Source organism: Parasteatoda tepidariorum, chromosome 11 (genome assembly GCF_982258835.1).
Source record: "Parasteatoda tepidariorum strain Cologne lab strain chromosome 11, Ptep-v5.0, whole genome shotgun sequence".
Classification (NCBI taxonomy): domain Eukaryota; kingdom Metazoa; phylum Arthropoda; class Arachnida; order Araneae; family Theridiidae; genus Parasteatoda; species Parasteatoda tepidariorum.
In genome coordinates this window covers 88,687,436-88,711,930 of record NC_141765.1, presented here as the reverse complement: position 1 = coordinate 88,711,930, position 24,495 = coordinate 88,687,436, and the positions used below count along the sequence as shown (strand labels likewise).

At 26.4% G+C, this 24,495-nt stretch overlaps 1 protein-coding gene across 1 annotated transcript in view; it reads right to left on the bottom strand.

Moving 5' to 3' along the window:
• Positions 1-2,038: 2,038 nt before the first annotated feature.
• The window catches only part of LOC107451627 (T-cell leukemia homeobox protein 3), a 92,557-nt gene continuing 70,100 nt past the window's right edge, over positions 2,039-24,495 (bottom strand). Inside the window, exon 3 of the mRNA XM_016067783.4 lies at positions 2,039-5,351. Coding sequence (XP_015923269.1) covers positions 5,090-5,351 — 262 coding nt within the window. The 3' untranslated portion in view covers positions 2,039-5,089. The remainder of the gene's footprint in view (positions 5,352-24,495) is intronic.

Below are 24,495 nucleotides of genomic sequence, written 5' to 3'. Positions count from 1 at the left end.
AAAAATTTATGAAAAAGTAAGAAAAACATCAACAATAAAGTCAATCTTTTGAACGCGACATAAATACAGCAGGTAATATGGCACGCTCCTGAATTCACCGTTGTACACAAACATTGATTTTCGTTGATATATTAAAAAATTCACAAATGCTTTGCATAATTTTTATTTTAAATTAAACATATGAAGTTTAACTACACATTTATAAAGATTTTAACTACTATTTTAAATCACAATCTATTTCAACAAATTTGCAACTTGTTTCAGTTTTATTACAAAAAATTGTACTTACCATTCCAATTAAATATTTTACTGGCTGAACAACAATAAGGAAGGTACTCGAAATGTCAGTTAGTCTTTAGATTCGCGTCAACTTAATTCATTCCATATGAAAAGTTATTTTTCTCCACAAACTTTAAAAGATTTCAAATCATGAAAATTCTTGCCACAAGTAATTTTTATCATAATTTATTAGTTAACGTGAAATCATTTAAAACTCTTCTTTTAAAAAGATGATATTTCCAGCTGAAATATTTATTGGCAAAATTTTTTCATTTTTTTTTCATTATTCATTTTCAATAATTTTTATCTTTAAGACCCATGTGAAATAGACAAAATGCTTTGCATACATAACCAAACCAACTAACTGCATAAAATGTTGTTTGCGAGTTCCTTCCTTATAAGTATTGAATTAGAATTCTTACCTTTTCTATAAAAAGGACATCTTAAGATTTATTATAAGTAAAAATGACTACACATTCTAATTGCATTCAAAACAATTTATTAGATCTACCGAAAAGTTACTTCACACCTAAATTTCTATTCTATTTTAAGATACATTTAATTCCGTAAATACGCTAGATGCGAAAACTAAGCTTTCAAAACAAACTGCTTTTTTCCACTAAATATTTCCTCTTCTGGTCGTCTCATTTAAGTTTCATTTAAATAAATAATTTATGTTTCAATAAAAAAGATTTTGTATGGTTTAATTAATTTTGAAAAGAAAACAAATGTAAGTAGCCAAAAATTTCTTAATTAAAAAAATCATAATTTTTCAAAAATGTATGATTTTTAAAAAAAAATGTATATGTTTCTTTTAAAAAATTATTATGTTTTTAAACAATAGTGATATTTTCTTCGAAATAAAAGTTATTATCAAAACGAGCTTTTCTATATAGGCTATCCTAGAAATAATGGTAGTAGCTTATCAAAAGTTCCTATTCTCAAACGACTTCTTCGTTTTATTTATTGTCACATTTAAATAGCATCAGTATAAGCTGTTTTATAATAATTTTTCATCTGATAAGCTAGTCGAATTACGATAAAATATCTATCGAGCTAATTTAAATAATTATTAGAAGACGCAAAATTCATAAGATGCATTTGATAAATACTGGTACAAAGGCACAGTATAGGCCGTTTAATGCCGTAAATATTTATGTGACACCCTGTATATATTTATGGTTACTCAAACGGTCTCCGTAAATTCTAAGACAAAATGATGACCAAGTAAAGTCACATAAGAGTTAGGTTTGGTAGTTTAATTCAAATCATAAACAAAGCTTTAAGTAATGACAGAAAATACATTGTAAAAACTGTGTTGTATTCGAGAACAAAACAATTGTGACTATTTTAAGTTAACATCATATTTATTTATACATATATATATATATATATATATATATATATATATATATATATATATATATATATATATATATATATATATATATAGGTTGCCACTATTGCTGAGATACTTTCTTTCTTACAGTGTAAAATTACGAAGATAATATACTACCAAAAGATATTTCTTAAAGAAAAATTCAATTAATTATGCTGAATTAATTCTTAAGTGATTTGTAGTAATTTTACAAAAAATAATAAACTTTCATTCTTACTATTTTTTGCATATTCTCATTCTCACTATTTCCTGCATATTGTATGATTTGTATGGAAAACATATTCTTTTTAAGAATAATCGAAGACTTTACGATAGATCTAATATACAGAATGATCCAAAAATAAAAGAAGGAGCCAATCACGAGAGGAGAAAAATTTTATTGCACTTGAAAAATATGCAATTGAAAAATATGCAATTGAAAAAAACCGTAATGAAGTGTACTATATAAAAAACAATAATTATAATCATAATGGTTCATTTTTATTTTGCTCAAAAATGTTTTTTATTTTCTATTATATTATAAATTACGCGCAACTTACAAAATTATTTTTATTTAATTTCAGAAACTTATTGTTAACACGCCTTTTCCCCTCCGACTCAACCGCCGAAGAGACGGGAAAATTTTAAATATGCTTTGAATCCTTTTTACTTTACTTATACAAATAAGCTGATATTTACGCTATTCCGTAGAATCTTACGATCCAAGTAAAGAGCAAGGCCACCATCGAATCACAATAGAATGACTAAAGCTATAAATTACTAACTTAGATCATTATGAAATTTTGCATAAAAAAAAAGAAAAAAAGAAAAAGGAAAAACATTGGAAAGGTTAGAACAGAAAAATTTATCGTCTAAAAACGTTTGCTCCCTACTGTAAGACATGCAGATATTAAGTTCTCAATAAATTTTTTTCCGCAATTAGAATTTTACAAAAGGCAGGCAGTTTAGTATTATAAATTTTTTTATAAATTGTTCCTAAAAGTTTTGGTTTTGCGTTAAAGAAATTGTTTTAGCGTATTCTAGATTGGTTCGTTTAAACTGTTATAAAATTAAATATTGAAAATCTGAAACGGACAAGTGTGTTATTTTAAATGACTTATTGTGTTCTTCATGAATCTTATAATTTTATTGCTATACATTTTTGAAAAACATCTATAGAGGTTCTAAAAATTATCAAGCATTATTTATGTTAGTCTAATATTGAGAATCCTTTATTTTAAATCTTTTTTGAAAGATATGTGAAGTGACACTCTATTACCAAAAGTCTATTAAATACAGAAAAAGAAGAAAAAAACAATAAGAAAACACAAATCTAAAATTTTAGCTAAAATCGAAGAAGTTGAAATTTTATCCTAATATATTTGAATCATCCTGTATCATTCTTATTTTTAGCACTGTACATTTCTATGATAAAAAATATATCAACTCTTCTTGAATTAGAGAAATTGCTTGTCCACTTGAGTTAAATAATTTTGCACAAGAGAGTAGACAAAGTTCCTTGAAACGTTTGTTTTGCTTTCAATTTGTTTATACAGAACTTTCTCAAGAAATCAGTTTCTTCAATGCAAGGCAGTTATTTTTAACTGAAAGAATAATCCAGTGAAAAAATTCTGCAATTTCTTGTTATGCAAGACAGTTATTCTTAACTGAATCATCTTACCGTTTCCCAGCTCCTATTGGAAATGTCTCTAACTTACCTTGCAATATGTTTTACTGATATTGCATTTCAGTTATTTTATTTTTAAAAAAAAGTTAAAGAAAGGAAATTTTCTCTAATTTACCTTTCAATTTGTTTCTGGATGCATAATAATTTCAGAATTGAATTCATGTTACTTTTTTAGTTAAAAAATGAATTGTCATTAATAAAGTATTATACTTTAAAGGGAAACAAAGACGAAAAATTACAAAGAACTTTGAAGCTAAATCCTTTTATGAGTGAATCAACTTATTTAAAGAATATATTTAAAGCATTAATAAAATGTTAAAAATGTCATTTTTCTAGTCTCATCATTAAAATTTGCGAATTACTGTAGTACATTTACAGTCCTATAAATCCACCAATCATTCTGAATTGAAATATTTTAGCAGATAAAATGAAGAAGTTCAATCCAAAATTAAATAACAATTGGCAAGTAAATGTGGATTGGATTAAAGCTAACAACTACTCACTAAAATTTAATACACTCATTAAAATTTAAATAATTCCTAAAAGTATTTAAGAAAGCTTATAGCTTTCTTAAATACTCAAAAAAATTGTTTTAAGAATGGATAAATAAGTACTTACTTTAATACTTTTTCGTTAAAAAAGATAGTTTTTTCACATGAAAAGTCTTTTGCGCATTATACTTTTATTAAACATTTAAAAAACTTTAATGCATATTGAATAGTTTCTTTTCGCCAAAAAAAATATTTCTCTCACTAAATTTAAACCTCTTTAGTGTCAGAAATTGAAGAATTATTAAAGAAATCTGATTTTCTGTTATAATAGTTTTCAAGTAGTTTTGACGTAATTATAATTCGAAAAATATATTTTCGAACAACATTTGTTTAAAAAAATTTCTATTCATAAATGGATACCTAAGGAGTTATTCAAATATTACGTTAACAGGTTTCTTCCCCCTTATCACCAATTTACAAACCCTTCTTAGACATTTAAGTATTAGGAATTAAATAAAAGCTTTGTTAAAAACAAAATTCATTCAAAACTCCGTGAAGAAATTTTTGTTTCTCTTTTTGCAAATTATTAATTTTGTTTGGAATATTACGCAAGCATTATTCTCGGCAAAAATAAATACATAATATTTGAGCAACTCAAAATGTAACTTTTTTTCTATACCTACAATAATGTTATTTTCATTAAGCATGGTTTGAACTTATTCATTACGACACTGCAAAAATATTATATTTCGAATAAGTACCATCACTCATTAAAAGTTAATTGGGCAACCAAAAGCAAAAATATTCAAAATTTTATTTAAAATTAGTAATGATTATTAATAATTCATAATAGTCATTTTAATAAAATCTCACAATAAACAGTAAAATTTTGAAAAGCTTTTGACTACTATTTATTTTTATCTAAATGAACAACTAAGGATGAATTATTAAAAAATATTTAAAATGAAAATCATCCCGTAACTTCTAATGATTAAAATTATTATTGATTATTAATAATTAGTAAAAGTATATTTATTACTTTTATAAAAATTACAATAAACTTAATAGTAAAAGTACAATAAACTTAATAGTAGAATTTTTAAAAAGTTTTCTTATTTCCTTTTATCCGTATAAAAAAATTGAATTTATCGTATTTCACATACGCTTAAATGTTCATTCCAAAACGTTATGGGAAAACATATGTTTTACCTAAAGATTTTATTCTATTTATTTGTTTTAAAATGATCCATTGATTCAACATATAGGGGCAGTAAGAGAGGTGTTTGGCGGTTGTAAATATGGCGGCGATTGATGTGCAGCAGCAGCAGCAGCGGCAGCAGCGGTTTCCGATGACCATGGTTGTAGATTTTGAAGTGCGTGCAATGATGCGTTACTTAAGCATAAAGGGTCTCTACTAGGTTCATACATAGATTTGCTCACAACTTCGGCGTGAAGAGACATCATGAGTCGGTTAGCAGCCTGTCGTTCCGCTTCTCTTTCTTCCGCAGTTTGACGCCTGAAATCAAAATAGGCTTTATTTAAAAACATTTCAACTTTTTGTTTCAAAAAATTTATTTATCGATTTATGATTTAACTCAAAATTCCAAAATGATACAATCTGTTGAATCGCTTGAAAATATATAATCTACTAAATCGCCTGAAAAGGTACAGAAATTTATTTCGTTATTTTTTTAAAAAAAATTAATAAATAAAAATAAAAGAAGAACTTTAAAATGTTCACGATTTATTTATCTTTTAATTTACTTATTTCTTTTAAATTTCATCAATTATAATACTCATTTTTAGCTTTATGATTTGCTTTGAAAATATGAAATGATACAATCTATTAAATCACCTGAAATAATACTGAAATATATTTCATCATTTTCAAGTAAAAAAAATAAAAAATCAAGGAAAGAACTTTTTAAGGATGGTGGTTCTAAAATGTACAGGATTCATTCATTTTTTAATTTAATTATTCATTTCTTTCAAATTTTATCAATGATAGTGCGCATTTTCCTATTTATTCGACCCAAAAGTCTGGAACGACAGCTTTTTTTAATTTCAAAACATCATCTATTAATTATTCTGTCAAAAAGAGTTATTATCAACATTATATCTACATCGAGACTTTCATTTTAATTAAGAATCAGTAGCATTAAGAAGTCTTGCCTTCTTGGATTTTAGGTTAAACTGTAAGTTTTCTTGATATTCTTACCTAATATAACGTTATTAGACAGCACATTACCTTTCAAAAACTGTAGAAAATAAAATCTTTATTAGAAATAGAGCTTGATAATTTTTGGAACTTCTATGAATTTCCCCGTACAGCATACAAAGTCACAGAAATGTAATAAATACATAAGAAGAAACGTAACAAAAGTGAACCAGTGGCAAAAAAGAACTATTTGCGACTTTATTTACTACATACAAAATTAACTTTCCCAGAATACAATTCCGAATAGAATTCGAAGGTTTTTATAATGATATCTTAATTATAAGGAATCAGTAGTTCACCCAATATATTCTATACTGAAAAAACTGTGTGTTAATACCTATCCGAATTAGGAATTGAAAAACTCTAAAAAGTGATTTTAAATTAATACCAAGTCGAGCAAATAATCGAGTAATTTCAAATTAATACCAAATTAAATTAATTTCAAGTTAATAGAAATTCATACACACTTTAAGGCTGTCTTTCGAACACTCTGTCGTAATATAAAAATGATGCTTTTTAGAGATTAGTATGCCATTTTTTTTAACTGTTGTGGACTTGCCACTTTTATATTGTCATCCCTTGAAATAGGACATACACCTTAACCTTGAAAGAAAGTGGTTATAAATGAGACATTTTGCCATTTCTGTTTAATGAAACTTCAGACTGTTCACAATATGCTCTGAATATATAACAGAATCTGTCATGAAATAAACTGCAAAAATTGAAATAAAGAAAGAAAATAAAATCACGTGATCCCTTATAAATTTCCTTCGTGCTATGCCTATGGATAGCAACGTAGAATCTTGTCGGAAAATTAAAACACATAATTAAAAAAATAATAATGGATACCAAGATATTTCTCCCTTTTTTTATTCCAAATAACTAACTTTAAAAACAAAACGAGATATTTTTAAACAAAACCTCTTATCCTCTTGAATATAATGGAGTTCAAAAATTTCAAAACCGTATTTTCAATGAAAGTTTGCGGTATTTAAAAATTCTTTATGAAAAATAGTTTTTTGTTTCCAGATCAGGATATGGAAACGAAATTTTCGCGGTATCAATTGGACACCAAAAACTACAACTCTGAGAGAAAAACAAATTTTTAGTTATAAAATTTTAAAAGTTTTTAAATAACGTATTGTTAGAATACATAATTCGAGGGATGTTGGACAATATTATATTAATATTTTTGAATAGATATAATCACCATATTTTAATTTTATATTAATAGTTTTAATTATTTTAACTTTTAAGCGTCAACGCACCGCGGTCGTGCGATTGGCTCAACAACAACAATCATTGCATTTCATTAAACATATTGGGTCAGCGATTCTCAACCTGTGAGGCATGACCCCTAGGGGGCGCGAGCGCACTAGTGGGGAGGCTCGAGAATATCCAAGAGAAAATATTATTTAAAAAAAATTGATTAACTGGATGAAAGGAAAGGGTACATGCACATAGAAAAAAAAACATTTCGACATATTTAATAACTTACTAAAGTAAAACAACTTATTAAATCAAAAGTTTAGGTGGGGAGGCAATGGTGGCTTTGCTTTGAGGATTTTTCCTAATTTTCTGGTTAAGTCTGTGTGGCTGAAATTATTTTGTAAAATCTTGCAACTATCTCTAACACATATCACGTATACTTTAATAAATGAAATTTTATTTTATTGCACAATTTCACAATTGTAGATTCCGTCCCTATGGTTTCCCACAGGTTCCAAAGGTGAGCCATATATTGAAATCACTTTTTCACTTATTAAACTTATCTTTCGAAAAGACGCTTGGACTGGCAAACGTCTTTTAAAAATGCACTTTAAGTGCCTTGCTGGTAGGGTTTCCCGACTTTAAAAAAGATATTTGTTTTTAGAGTGCATAATTTGTTTATATATCATTTACATTGATAGTTCTTGTGTGACGTCACTAGCAATTCTTTTGAGTTAACTCATTAGAGTAAATCAAGAATTACTGAGTTAATTCTTTCAAAAGGGTTTACTAACCATAACTAATAATTAAGAGCTAAATAACCATACTAGAATTAATTAACCTAACCCACAACTAGCATTAAAATGCTCAAATTTACAAGAAAATACCAGAATCTACCACAAAAACACTATATAACACCAATACAAAAACACCAAAAAATAACCTGGAAAATTACTTTAAAATACAAACAAAACAAAAAACTTGAAACAAACTCTACTGAAGTGCAGAGAACTTCAAAATATTATAAAACATTTAAAAAATACCAAAGTTCCATATTTGCTTAAAATGAAACAAATCAATTGGTATTCAATTAAATCATTCCTTTTTGAGAAATAATATATTACGTACTAATTTATAATAAACTCTTATAGATTTCGCTTTTGTTTCCGAAGGTGGGCCACGTGTCCCCAAGGTGGCACCGGTGTCGGGCCATCATGGGCACATACATATGGTCACCATTTGTACCACTGAAAACAATTAATCTGATAGATTAATTCGAATTAAAGAGAAAAAGAAATAAACTTTCGGAAAACATATCATAACTCAAAGTTCTAAGAACTTATGCACATATAAATTACAATATCTTCTTCCCTGGTCAATTAAGCCACGTGCACCTCATATACAAGATTTACAATGCAGCAGGGCCATCTTGTGATTCAAAATAAAATTAATTCTACTTTTGGGGGTGGGCTACGTTAGGAGCACTAGCCACCTTTGGTTCACCCACCTTACTTAATCAAAACATACTAAATTAAAAGCAAATTTAATAATTATTAGTGACTTCCTTGGACCTATCTTGCAGAGCAAAGTTTTTCGATGTAAGACTTAATGTTAGAAATAGCCACTCTCAGTTCTGTTTCTATATTTAGCCGAGATATATATTTTGTCTTCAAAGAAGTCACAGCAGAAAATCCCGTTTCACAACGGTAGGATGTTGAAAATGGTAATAGAATGCGAAATGCCCTTGTTTTTAGTGCAGAAAAACCATCCTTTACTCTTGCCCGAAAGTCAAATAGTGATTTATTACTAAATTGTCTTTTGGTTTCGCCACTTGTCGTGAAGTCTATGAATTTTTCTTCCTCATCCATTGAGAGTCCTTCGAGAGTCTTATGAAATGGATCCCTAACCCACTCGTAACTTGCTATCAGTTTGCCGTCAGCAAGAAAATACTTTTTAAAATTCTTTGCCAGCATAGCTAAATGATTTTCAATGGTTACAAAAATAACTTTCACATGTTCTTCTTCAGCCTTATAAGTTTTAGTACAATCATCCACACTTTCAAACATTGTTAAGTTTTTTTCTTTAACACTAGATTGCCCAAGGAAGTCATTTTGACTGCTTTTTAATTTAAATTAGGAAAACAATGATGTATATAATGACACAATTTCTTAGAATTTTGTGACTTTTATAATTATTTTTATTGTTGATATTTACTATTAACTTGTTATATAACTGAAAATAATATCAAAAATATTAAAAATTAATTTTAAACAAATTTCTTTATACATTAGTTATTCTTTCACAATGCAGTCATTTTGACTGTTTTGGGGCAAAATAGGTATTTCAGTCATTTTAGTGTTAAATTTCTGCCCACAATTCCAATTTTCTCCAACATATGTGTGTTTGCTCCTTGGATTTGAAGATTTAAGTTATTTAATTTCTCGAATATGATGATAAAGTAGCTCAATTTCATCACAAATAAACAACCGCGAAAATTCTCGGCTTCCGGAACCCATGTCTTCAGAAAGAGCGGAAAGGAATCTCGATCTCAGGGGTCTCATTTTTATATCATTTACTACTGTTACGACCGTAGTTAACACAATATTAAAACCAGGACTCATTTCCTTCGAAGCCAAAGCTTCTCGGTGGATCACGCAATGTGTCCAGACGCATTGTTTTACAAGCGCTTTTATGCTTTGGAATCTTCCGGACATTGAACGAGTACCATCGGTACATATTCCGACGCAATTTTTGCATTCTATGTTTACCTCATTCATAAAATCATTTAAAATAGCAAATAATGTTGTTTTGAGTTCTATTGATTTGTAGAAAAGTAGTTCTACTACTGACAAATTATGACAAAATCGAACACAGGCAATTAAATGAGCATCTCTGCTGCTTATTTATACAATAAGCTCAACTTGAAACAGTTTGAGAGTGAAAATTTGCAATTAATTTGTGATTAAATTTAAATAAATTTGTGATATTTCTTATTTTTAATAAATTTAAAACAAATTAAAATTTTGAAACGAAATTTGGTTTAAGTCCGCAAATAAAAATGACTCTTTCAAATTTCAACTCCGTAATTGCACTTCAGGTAGACCAAATTAGGTATTTTTTCTTATAAGTTAAAAAATTTTCGAATTTATTATCTAATATTAATTTTTTTTCATTCTGTCGTACTCCCTGAACTTTTTTCAACATACCTTCGTAATTTCAAATTTAGTAGTCTTATTGAATTTGGGCAGCAATACAAAATGGAACGTAAACTTAAAAGTAATTAAGTATTCACAAAGTAAGCTTTTAAAATTGCAAGAACTTTCGAACAAATGTCGAAGAACTTTCGAACAAAAATGTAGATGTTCTGTTCCTAAACATATATAGCCATTTCAGCATGCCAAATTTCAACCCTATGCACAGCGGGCCAGCATCCAAGGTTTCGTGGCCAAAATTAGTATTTCGATAGAATTTGTTTCAAAATTTGGGGGTTTTTAATAAGGGGTTTTTATGTGCAGGTAAATTGAATTCATAGTTGAAATTTTGAATTACACTAAAAATACCCAAAAAAACAAAATGCCCAATAACTAATGCAAAAATATGGCGAGCAAAAATAAAAAAATAATATAGCACGTTTAAATAATTAAATATAGCAATGAAAATATAATAGTTTTCGTAATTTTATATTAATTATAAAAAGCAAATTATATTTCCGAAGTTATTTTACGAAATAACGTGAATTAATTACGAAATAACGCGAAAACATGAAAAAAAGGATAGTTTTTGTTTTTCGGTTTATTTAGTCCACCTTTGCAATACGAGCAAAATGGAGCAGGTTTTTTCGAAAGAAGAAACATCAAAGAAGACAACAGAAAAAGTTTAGCTAATTACCTCGTGGAAATTTTTGGAACTAAGTTTTTCGAAAGTCATTCAAACATTGTAAAATGTCAAATGATAAGATATAAACTATAAGTTTGTCAAGAGTATTAACTAATCCTACAAATTGAAAAATTATACTATAATTTCAGTCTAATTACTTTGATAAAAATATAACAGTAAGGTGAAATTCCTATATATATTTCAGAAATAAAAGTTACATTTAAAAAAAAAATTTAACATATTTTTCATTACATCGTACTCTTGTCGGTTCAAAAACTAAATTATGATGTTTGGAATAATTATGAATCATTAATTTAGGTTATATTAAAACTGCCTACACATATTTTAGTTGAAAATTTAATTTTTGACTTTTGGCCATAGATCATGGTCTTCTGGCCCACAGTGCTGTGGTTGCATTTCTGCAGCCTGTAGAGTGGCATGTATGGCTTTTTCTTTTTCAACAAGTTAAACAGTTAAGATTTCTTAAACTAATTTTCGAATGCTATTTTGTTTATTCCTTTTTACTCCCTGCACATTTTTCTACACATATTTTTATTTTCAAGTTTCTAAGTTTTATAATTTTTGAGCAGCAAAACAAAAAGTATGATTAAATTGAACACCCATAACTCCCAAAAACAATCTATTGCTCTTTTTTTGATATAGAGAGATTGTACTACAATTTTGCGCAAATAGTTTTTATTATTTATAACAGATCAAAAATGGGGTGAAATTCTAAATAAAGTCTTAATCATTTTCCCTGATTAGTTGTGTAATAAATTTAATGCATTTTATTTTTTTCAAGATTTCTTCAAGTCATTTTGAATTTGCATTAAGTAATTTAAGCTTAGTAATTTCATTGTTTTGTTTTAGTTGCATCTATCCAATATCAATGCTTTCAAACTATTAAGACAATTATTGTTTTTAGCTGAAGTTGGGAAAAGATCTTCGACAATTATTTTTTTATCTCCTTTTAATGCTCTTAGTTATTCCATTTTATTACTACATTAATAATTAATTTTTTTTTTGAACAGATCATGTTTAACAACAATTCTTCTTAAAATTATAATAAATTTTTTTGAGGAAATTTCCTAAATTTAAGCAAACAAGTTTATTTATATTTGCTTAAGTTTCATAAAATTATTTTGTGTTACGATTAATTTTGCACAATATTATCTGTAGCTAATATAACTAGCAGATATTAAAGTTTGAATTACTAATTTTATTATTAACATTTATGAAAAAATTTCTATACCTTATTTAGCTTTAAAAAATGTGGAATGTAATAAATTATAATTTTCGAAAAGGTTTTGCAAAATCAGTTTTCTTAAAGTAAATGCACTAAATCCTTTCAATTACCTTGATTTTACAGTGGTTTAGAAATCAATGGTTAATGCGTTAAGTAATTATTGATAATTGGCATTATTTTAATATTAGATCAAACTAAATTTTATTATTGAATTCTATTATTGAAAGTTCTATTATTGAATTCCATTATTGAAAGTTCTATTATTGAATTCTATTATTGAAAGTTCTATTATTGAATTCTATTATTGAAAGTTCTATTATTGAAAGTTCTATTATTGAAAGTTCTATTATTGAATTTATGTAATTTCAAGAAAATTTTTATTATTATAAAGGTCCTAAAAAACATCACTTTCAATAAAATGAAATTTAAAATTTTTCTTAAGAACAGAATACACCATTTCAACATTTAATTGTGTTATTATACAATGTTGAAATGTAATCTTGCACAGAATAATAATATATTAAAGTATGTAAAAAAATGAAAAAAAATAGACTATTTATGAAATAGTGAATAGTCCAAGCTCATTCCGTGAGACTGCACTTTTTTTGTATTTATTTTTGCTCACAGAAATTAAATAAATAAAAATTCAGCGTATTTTTACAATAAATATCAATGTATTTATTTATTTTTTTAAGCCATAATTAATTTAGGCTAAAACTTTTCTAAGTTACCAAAGTAATAAAAACTTGTTGTATTATGTTTCAACTTTCAAATCGCGCAATGTACAAAAGCGAAAGAAGAAAAAAAAGTTAACAAGAAATGCAAATATTTATTAAAAGAAAAAAAAGAAGCACTAGAAAAAAAAATTCTAAATGAATTTACGTATCGTTAACAATATCGCACAGACGTTTAAAGTTTTTTACATTGTTATCAATCACGTGGAAAGGTAAATAAAAATTCTCCAATTGATGTTGTGACATTTTTTAGTGTTCCAAGGCAGATTCCCAACTTTATCACAATCTTTTCCCTTTTACAAAAGAATTAAACTTTTCGACCTTTTTTTCCATTTTGACAGTTTGGGTGAAAAAAGTTTCAACCGAGATGTGTTTGCGTTGGTGGCACGTACTAAGTGTCAATCTTAAGGGTTTCTTACTTCAAATGCGCATATTAATTAGTGTTGACTCTTAATTAAGTTACGAAATAGTTGAATTCCATGCCAACTGAAACCAGTAGTGAGTTTTTAAAGTTTAAGCAATATCCTTGTATTTGATATCATTTTAAAGGAAATTTGTCGTAATTTATGAATTCAAAAGTTATTTTTTGGAGTTATGCATGATTATAGTAAAATTCATCGAAAATAGAGAGCATTCATGATTTTGACTTATTCTACCAAAAATACTGTCTATTTTAAAGACAAATAAGTTATTAAAATATTACGGTTTTGCATATAGTTTGATTTATATTGTAAAATAAATTTTTCCTGAGTCTAATTATACAGTAATTGAGGTCAAAAAAGATTTTTTCTTATTTTTTAAGTCAAAAATTATCTCAAATATGTACTGTCCCCTCTGTTACAATAATTCTTTTAAGTTTATTTTATTCATTACACAAAAAACTTTTTAACTTACTATTTGGTTTTTACAATTAAGTCTATTAGTACGCTCATGTTATGCTATATTTTTGAGAAAAAAAATTAAAAATTTTAAAGTTTCTCATATAACAGAGGGGACGTAACTGAGAGGACAAAACTAAATGTCCCCTCAGTTACACAAAATTAATAGGTTTCCTCCAAGTCCAATTTAATGTACACCAGTCACCATTTAAAGCACTGGGATTCTTTTGCTGTTGCAATAGATAATTTTGCAAGTGAAAAAAGTTCTAGAAAAAAAATGGGTAGTTAATTTTGTTGTCAAATAACTGAAATTGAGAAACAAACAAACAATGCGCTTGTTTTTTTTAAACAGGGTCTGGTAAAATAAAATCTTTCAAATATAACTACAAAGATGTAGCACGGGTTTAAATTATAGCAGTGCTGCTAACTCGAACTTTAAATACCCGAAGAGTCACTTTTAACAGTGATATTTTCCTTTAACTTTTTGTCAATTTTGTAAGTTACATTCCGTCCCCTCTGTTACATTCCGTGTCCTCTCTGTTACGATGCATTATTTGGACTTAAGAAAAAGGAGTTTGGAATTTTAAAAGTCTTATAATTACTTATTTTACCTTAAAATGTGATAATTTAAGAAATAATTACACATAACGTTAGGATGGTCCAAATCACAGAATTTAGCATAAATAAAAGTGCATGTCAAAAATGTGGGATGTTATTTGTCCCCTCTGTTACAAGTACTTTTAATTAACTTGCAATTTAATTATGAGGCTCTTTTATTATTTTATGCCAATTAATTAAACATTGCACCCTAAAGTAGCATATTCTAATAGAAGTTTTGTTTTCTAGAATATTTAATATATTTTTCAGAATAAAATACTTGTGTGATTTTCCCTCTGTTACGCTTGGAATTCAACAATAAGACGCGTACTTTCTCTGAATAAATCTATAATAACATCCACATTTTTTAAGGGGAATATTCTCTCAAAATTAGTAGTTGAATATAAATTATATGCTCAAAGTAAAATCGTAGTTCGAATATGTTCGTTTGAAAGACGAAGCAAGCAGTAGTAGTTTCTTTTGAATTGCACTAATTTGTAATTACTTTTCACAAATCAAGCAAATAAGAAACACTAAATCAGGTAAATAATACTTTGTTTGTTCATAAATAAATAATTGGTTCGAAAATAAATAACTTGTAATAATTTGTTTATTTAAAAATTAAAAACTTGTTTATTCAAAAATAAAAAAAACTTGTTTATTCAAAAATAAAAAAAATTCTAGTAAAAGGGTGCATATACATTTTATATCGTAAAGGGTCATATACGATTTAAAATGTGTCATTCAAATCAAAACACTTGAAAATGAATAATCTTTCACCAAAATCTCAGACTCTTTCACGCTATACGAGAATTATTTTCATCTCTGAAAACATCGCATGGAATGCATCGCATGTTGGCGCGCATGGAATATCAAAAATTCGAGAAGTACAATATCGCGAGTATTTTCCTTTCAATCTAGAATGAGTTATAATGGGTTTCCTGTTATTCGAAGGAAACAAAAATTAACCGCTAACTATTTATGCATATTTTAAATTGCGTAAAAAGAATACTTATATTTTTATTTTTAAATATCTGAGAAATGTATTAACTGATTTTGTAATATATAATTTCTATCAGTTCTGTTTATGGCTAGTTCGAATATTTTTTTTAAGATTCTCTCTGTGCTAAGCGTATGTTTGATTTACTAACTAATTTTATTTTAAGAATTAGTATATATATATATAATATATATATATATAATATATATATATATAATATATATATATATATATATATATATATATATATATATATATATATATATATATATATATATATATATATATATATATATATATATACATATATTCTAAATATATATATATATATATATATATATATATATATACATATATTCTAAATATATATATATATATATATATATATATATATATGCATTCTACATTAATAACTTTACTATGCGGCGTTTGATTTCACCACTTGGGTGACCATTTTTGGTGTTTTAAAATTTTTTACACTCTAGTTAAATCTAAATTCCACGATATGAGAAGTCGCTGAATTATTTCTAAAAACTTTTTTTTGCATTTTGGATATCGCTAGCAATTCATTTACATGAAGTAGATATTGGCGTGAGTTATATTCCACGCTGCAATATCCAATTCAGAATTAAAATATGTATGTATATATTTAGTTGTGCAATAAGAATTTTTTTAAATGTCTTGGAACTGTATTAAATAATTTTATTAATTCTAACTGCGCGGTCTGCATATTCTCTCTGTGATATCTTTGATCAGCAAACTAATTATAGTTCAAGAAACATTGTATATATGCATCCCAAATTTTATCATTCTCGCTTTATCGTAACTGATTCTTACGTGTATTATTAACTGATTCTTTCTTACTGTAATTATAATTTTAGTATTACTTCAAGGGCAAACATGGTAGCAGTTACTTTAGATCATGTACACTGTAAAAAATTACGGTGAAATGTCGAATCAAATTACGATAAAAACCGATTTAAATTACGATAAAAAGTACCGGCACTCCGGGTGGTTCTTCTTACATCTACTGTACTTCTTACCGTAATACTTCTTTCCGTCTTCATTTTTCGGATGATGCATCCAATGTGCCGTAACTTGATCCGGAATTTTTTACAGTGTAGTACGAAAGAACATTTTTACTGGAACATGTTACGGAACAAAAATCTGTTATAACGAAATTTTTACAGTAATTATTACCTTAAAATCACTGGATCATTCTAATTAAATAAATATTGCTGTGAAATATATGGTTTATTGTTTTCAGTAGAAATGGATTTTTCGGATGATGTATCCAATGTGTCGTAATTTGATCCGGAATTTTTTACAGTGTAGTGCAAAAGAACATTATAGGTTTTTTACTGCTCAAGGAACAATCCATGGCTTTTGGTGCAATTGAATATTACTTTGCTGTAAAGCTTCCTTTATTATCGTGTTCAGATGCATGAAAATTTTTTCGGTGTAATAAAATTAAATATATTAAAAATTTATATTGTTTAACCATACAATTGGAATAATGATTATTCTCAAAATGTAATTGAGATTTTTGATTACATGAAAAACATTCAGTAATTAAAGTATTTTTTCAAAATAAGGGCGAAATTGAGCATGTAAAACTACACATTTCTTATGCCACCCTAACATCTTTTAATACATAAATACTTTTTTCTCTCAATAATATAGTTATCTACATTTTTTTCTCCAAAATTTTCAAATATATAAGGAAAAAAAATTAAATTTATTGTTCAAGACTGATTTTCGAAACCATTGAATTTGAAATTTTCAAAGAATTCTTTTTGTTATGTGTATTAACTTAAGAAGAATTTCTCGGAATAAGTGTTCTTATGTAAATGCATTTAAATTTTGTAAACGCTAAAAAATACTAAAATAATTTATTTTACATGAATAAAATAATTGGAAATTATAACCATAATTCTTAATTAAGGGAGAATTAAAAAGCAAATGAAAGTTCAAATATCGACAATAAAAAAATGCTGATTTTCACCCTGTCAGATACCTAAAAACTAAGTTTAAAAAAATATACTCACTATAAAAATAAATAAATAAAAATACAGTGACTAAAAGTTTGTTCCTATAAACACGAAATGTGTATTAAAATTTTACTTTTAAGAAATAAAGTTTCTTTTGGGAAATTGTACCGATTGACTAAGAAATGCTAGAACGAATCAACCATAGAATAATTTAGATATCTTTAGGTTGTGTTTAACACGTCTTTGATTTATTTCGATAAGTCAAAGATAATGTAACGAAATAACAACGAAGAATAACGATAACTAATAGGAAATATTTTTTGGTCTAGAAGATATATCTTAAAACATTTATATTCAGAGTTATTTATTTACTTATTTATTTAATGATGCAAAATACTCTACAGATCTAGTTACAGTAGTGTACTATGAACAATAAAACATTCAAACATAATTTTTTTAAAAAACTGACATATTAAAAATATCAAGCATTTAAAAAATACTGTAAAATCTGTTTAAAGAGAATATTTACAGAAAACTGAAATAATATGAGAGCAATCAATTATATTATTTAAAATTATGTAGACAAATAAGTAATAATAATAATATTCCAATGAATACGAAATATTGAAAGAGAATAAGAATGAATGAGAATGATAATTCCAATAAATTCAAATTATTGAAATATTGAATATTGATTAAATAATTTTCCAAGGAAGAACGAATGAAAGGTAAATAAAGGATTTTTAAGGTTAGTTCACTTGTCAAGTCTTTGGTTTTACGCTTTATAAAACCAAGTTTACGAAAAGCTTCGAAAACTAGATAATATTTATCTCTACAAAATGTACTAAATTAAAAATAAAAACCCAAAATTATACTCTGTTTAGATACGTCTAGATATTTCAAGCAAACTTTTTTTTAATAATTATTACTTTCATTTATAAGTGCTTTTCTTTAAACTAGATTGTATTTTTTAATGAAGAAACAAGAAAATTAAAGCAACAAAATGCTAACTCTCATATAACTCTAGCAAAGAGGTTGAGAAACATTGATTAATCTTAATAAAAAGCAATATTTGTGAAATATTGTTTATCAATTCTTCGTAATTTAACGTTTCCTATTTTGTTATATTCAACATTTATTGAGCGGTCTATTTTTATCAATTCGTCTTTCTATTAAAATAGAAGATATCAATAAGCAAATTGATAAAAAACTTTTTTCGTTCGTTTAAAGAAGTAAACTTTATAAAAACAAATAGAGTTTAATAATTCTTAATATTTAACGAGAATTTTGTTATGTCCATAATTTTATGGCCATTAGAGTTTTTCCATAGGTAATCTAATGGATAGCGTTGAAAGATCTAAACACGTTTTGTTATTAGAATAGAACAGACTCAATACGTAAGTTGCTCACGTGGTAAAAAAACATTTCTTTCATTTAAAGTACTGGGTTCTAAACGTTTGTTGGATTGGGTAAACTGTAAAAAATCTGAGTAAATGCTTAACCAATACTTGGTGCAAAGTTTCTGATTGCACCATAAATTGGTTAAATGAAAAATTGCTTTATTTAGGTTGCGCCATAAATTGGTAAATATGTTCAAGAAATGCGTTTATGGCGCAATCGATTGCACCAAACTTTCGTACTATGACAGGCATAAACTTTAACTGTGACCGATAACTTATTTTGAAACAGTTGACTTATTTACGATTTTGCTGTCGAAGCATGCTATTATCTGACGCAAGTTGACTTTGAAATTGTCTATTTCTTTTGCAAGTAAGTAAACTTTTCTTATTTATTCGCAATAATTACAGTTCATTTCTTTCATGTAATCTTTAAAAATTTTGTTGTGTGTTTTGAAAGAGTTAGTTTCAAATTTCTTCTAGAAAACTATATTCGTTGTATGAATAATTAGATATTGTAAAATCTGTATTAGCTCTTTTTCAATAAATAAGGAGATACATCCATTTTATGAGCACAGAAAGTGCAATACCAGTGACAAATAAACGGTAAATACGGCAATCTTAAGCAGCATAGATTTCCACCAAATTTACTGCTGGTGAAAATGTTCTACTTCCGTGTTTTGATTGCATTCTACAGAACAACAAAAATCGTATGTACTTTCTATTAGGATTAAAACTTCTTATTAATATCTATTCTTCTGTCTTGATTTTCATGTTCTATATTGCTCATTTTCGTTTGTAATGTCACATAATTACACGAATTTTTCTCTATACATTCTTAAATGCCCTTGTTGTGAAATTTTCAAAGTGAATTATACTTACGTTCAAATTTCAAATTAGCACTTGAGATTTCAAAAAGACAACCGTTGTCATGGAAACTGGGTTTCTCTTTGGAGCACGAGGTAGGAAAAAAAACATAGAAAACTAAAGGCGTTAAGGAAAACTAATTAAACAATAAGCGCTAAATTTTGAACAAAATACCGATCAGAACTAGATTTGTTTTAAAGCATTTAGAAATAAGATGATTTCTTATTATAATTTTTAAAAGAAATAGATTTTCGTATTAATATTTTTTTACAAAATGAAACAATTTTAAAATGAACAAAATATCGTATTTAAAAAGTTAATAAATATATTTTTCATTCAATCTAAGTAAAAAAAGGCACTTAGATGCTCATAGATACTTTGCTTTAGATACTTATTTTTCATTATTTATTATTATTATTTTTTTATAATTTTCCCATATTTGCGCTTTGTTAGAGAGAGAGAAGACAACATAAGCATAAGATCAAACGTTATATTTGATCATGAAAAATGTCATGTGTATTCTTTGTAATATTTACAGTTGTTGTTTTTTTTAATAATTTTTTTAAAAAACTTCATAATGATTATAACCGTAATTTTTTTTATTCTGAAATATATCTTCTTCTTTGAAACAAAAGAACTTCAGTTAAAAAGACAATCTTCACAAACAATATACATGAGGAGTTTTAATACCATCCACATGAATACTGCTTTTGTGTTTATCAGCAGCCATATCCCGCCCTCTTAGACTCAACACGAACTCTTTGATCTATCCAAGTGATTATCATATTTTCATTTAATATTTAAACAGTTGACAGTACCTTCTGCAAATTTTTTGCGGGGTCGCCCTGCATGAAATTCAATTCAAAATTTATCATGAGGAGAAATTCTACTTGACTGCTTTTTAACAACAAAAATATAATAATATTTTTAAATATCAAAACTTTCTTTTTCAGGATCCTTATGGTTGAAAGGAGTCTTAAGATAAAAATACCCCCATAAATAGTTGGTTTCGAAAAAATGTTTCAGATGGGGAAATGTTAAAACATTTCTCTACATAAGAACGACAATTTTATCAATTTTCTTTAATATTGTACTTTAAAAATAGTTATTAAAATATGACTTGCTTCGATTGAACTTTCTATGTATTAAAAATGCAAGGGTTCAAATTTTGTTTCTTCTGTGAAATTATTTCTATTCCTATACATTTTATTACCATAAATAACATTACTTTTAATCTTCTTTCATTAGCACAAGGGCACCAACAACTTCAATGCTTTTAATCAAGAAAGAAGCTTAGAAAAAATTATTGCTGTAACCAGTGCAAAGCCTATTAATAAAAATATTTATTCTGCCGAAATTACCAGAATTCTAGAAGGTTATAAACAGTTTTTTCAAACTTCAAATGTACTAGTTTCAAGAACAGCTTACAAACAAGGAATGCGTATAGTTTCAAGTTTTGAGAAATAAGAGCCTGTGTTTGGAAAAACAATTATTATTTTGTGAAACGGCTCCAAAGTTTTATTTGTGTGTAATCTTTTTAAATTTTGGTGTGTATTTTACAATCAACTGAAAATGTGACGTACGTAAAGTAATAGCACCAGAAAAGTCTATAATAATCAATATATAATAATGAATATGTAATAAAAATATTGCTTTTTCTCAAATACTTACCACCATTTACTAATTTGTAAAAAAATGACAGTTATTTTTTCCAAACTGAGTTAAATTATAATCTTTTTATCAAGTACTAAATTACGTTTGTAAAAAAGTAATTTAGTTATATATTAAATTTTAATTCCGATGAGGCAGAGTATGTCAGGAAATTTAGTATCTTATTAAAACATTCAAAATTATTTTAAGATTATCCCAAATTTCAAAACTGTAATCATTGAGGCATATGCTAACATAATTCTTAATTTAAATTGCTGTAAATTAAAAATAAGTTTGAATTGAATGTACTCTCTTAGTAACAAAAACATACTATCTATCATATTTTTGAGTGAATATTTTGCATTTTTTTAATGAATGTATAAAAAGTACGATACTACGATATGTATAAAAGTACGTACTACGATATGTATAAAAAGTATAATATATTTAAATTTCAAGATTTTGCATAAAAATTATTATATTCTGTCTATGTATCAAAGTGATTGTAAATCAATAAATTATGTTTGAATATCGATCTGCATCTGTATATTTTTCGTTCATATTTCCAAGTTACATCATTATTTTTACATTTCTTAATTTACTTCAAATTTAATATTTCCATACGCCAATGTAATTAATATTGGAATGTTTCCTTAATTAGAAATTGGGGGTTGACCAATCCAATATTTGCCTACTCTTTCAGATAAATTTTTATTCGTGAAAGTAATATTTTCATTTTTAAATAATAAAATAATTTAAAAATACGTCGTAATAAGAATTTGCTTCAGCCCAAAATTAAAATTCTCTTTAAAACAGTAGTGGAACTATCTCCATAGTATCGGTTGGTTCTTTAACGAATGAAATGTAAAAAAAATTTTAATCTTACATCTATCAACTTGAAGAAAGAAAAAAAATTTATATGAACGAAAATATTTTTAAAGCGCCAAAAAGCAGAGAAAATTAGCATCATTATTAGATATTTATTAAAGAAAAGAAAAGATAATTTAAGTCAAATTAATATAAATCAAATTATAACTTAATTATGTAGCCAGCAAATGAATACCAATGTTTGGCGCAACATAGCTCGAAATTTTTTACAGTGTAGTTCTCAGTTCCTATAAAATTAACATTTTTAACCGGGGGGTGGGGGGTATTCTGACATTATGCGTAACAAGTATAAAAATCGTAAAATTTCTTATCGAAAAAATAAAAGTTGGAAATCGAAATTATTAAACTATAAAGAGTAAGAAACATGCCTTCTAGTAAAAAGTTAGTTTAAAGCAACCATTATTATCTATACAGGCTTCTTTTAAATCCACTTATACTTAAATATAATAAAAATTTTCAAAGTGAGTTTTTTTGTTATGAAAAAATAAAAAGAGTTTGTTTTTAACTGAAAAACTGTCTTCCAGAAGGACAATTATAATTTTTTTTTAAAACAATTGTCGTGGTTTTATCATGTGCTTTTATTTACTGCGAAATTAATCTTTAATGAAGTATAAATTAGTAATATCATTAGAATAATTAATTTGGTATTTGTTGAAGTATTAGAATAGAACAACAAAAAAAGATCAATATGAAAATTGGTAAAAAAGATATTTTATTCATTTATTATTTAAAGGTCATATTTTTGAAATATTGTTTATTAATTCTTGGTTGTTATCATTTTATGACAAATTTTGTATACCCATCAGATAGAACAAAATAGCCACAGATCACGTCTTCAAACCAATGTTATACAATAGCACATTGAAATATCCTTTCTGTCTATAATTTTAGAATTTTACCCAGTTATTTACCCTGATGCAAAGATTATTCTCAAACGTGGTGACTTTTATGGCCCATTTTATGACCCCGTGTGTATTTCGCGAGATGTTACTACCATCGAAGTAGATTGAAATAAAAGTCAGCAAAGGATATATATAAACAATTTCTGTAAAGTATTCGAAATCGAAAACTTAAGAATTTATGCACTTTTTCTACAAATGTTTCCAAAATAGCACTAACCTATTTGAATACTGCTCTCAGTGGCATTTTCTAAATTGTGTCTGAGTTTGTTGAAGTGATTCAGAAATCTTGACCCCATCAATGTAATGGAGTATCATCTTAAATTACAACTCCCTTTTTTAACCAGAAAATTACGTGATATTTTCAGTAATAGCCACTATTTACGGCGGAATATTAAAACTTGAACTCAAGAATACGATTAGACAGCAATTTTATTTTTTAATATTTGAACTTATCTCATTTGGCAGAACTAAATGGGTTCTGCATGTTTAGAATATTTTAATTGAATATCATTATCATGATTTGATTTTAAAAATTTACTCGACAACTGCGTATTTTTACAGTATTCTTTAATACAGTATTCTTTAATAACATATATCTCTGTTATTGTAACGACTTCTAAGGAACTTAATGGGTTTTGAATGTTTAGACACTTTTAATTGAAAATCATTATCACGATTTGATTTTAAAATTTTACTCGACAACTACGTATTTTCATATTATTTTAACTTATATCTCTGTTATTTCAAAGACTTGTAAAAAAATTAATGGGTTTTGAATGTTCTGAATCTTTTAATTAAATGTCATTATCACAATTTGATTTTAAAATTTTACTCGACAACTACGTATTTTCATATTATTTTAACTTATATCTCTGTTATTTCAAAGACTTGTAAAAAATTAATGGGTTTTGAATGTTCTGAATCTTTTAATTAAATGTCATTATCACAATTTGATTTTAAAATTTTACTCGACAACTACGTATTTTCATATTATTTTAACTTATATCTCTGTTATTTCAAAGACTTGTAAAAAAATTAATGGGTTTTGAATGTTCTGAATCTTTTAATTAAATGTCATTATCACAATTTGATTTTAAAATTTTACTCGACAACTACATATTTTTACAATATTCTTTAATATTTTAACTTATATCTCTGTCATTGTAACTACTTTTAAAGAACTTAAAGGTTTTGAATGTCATGAATT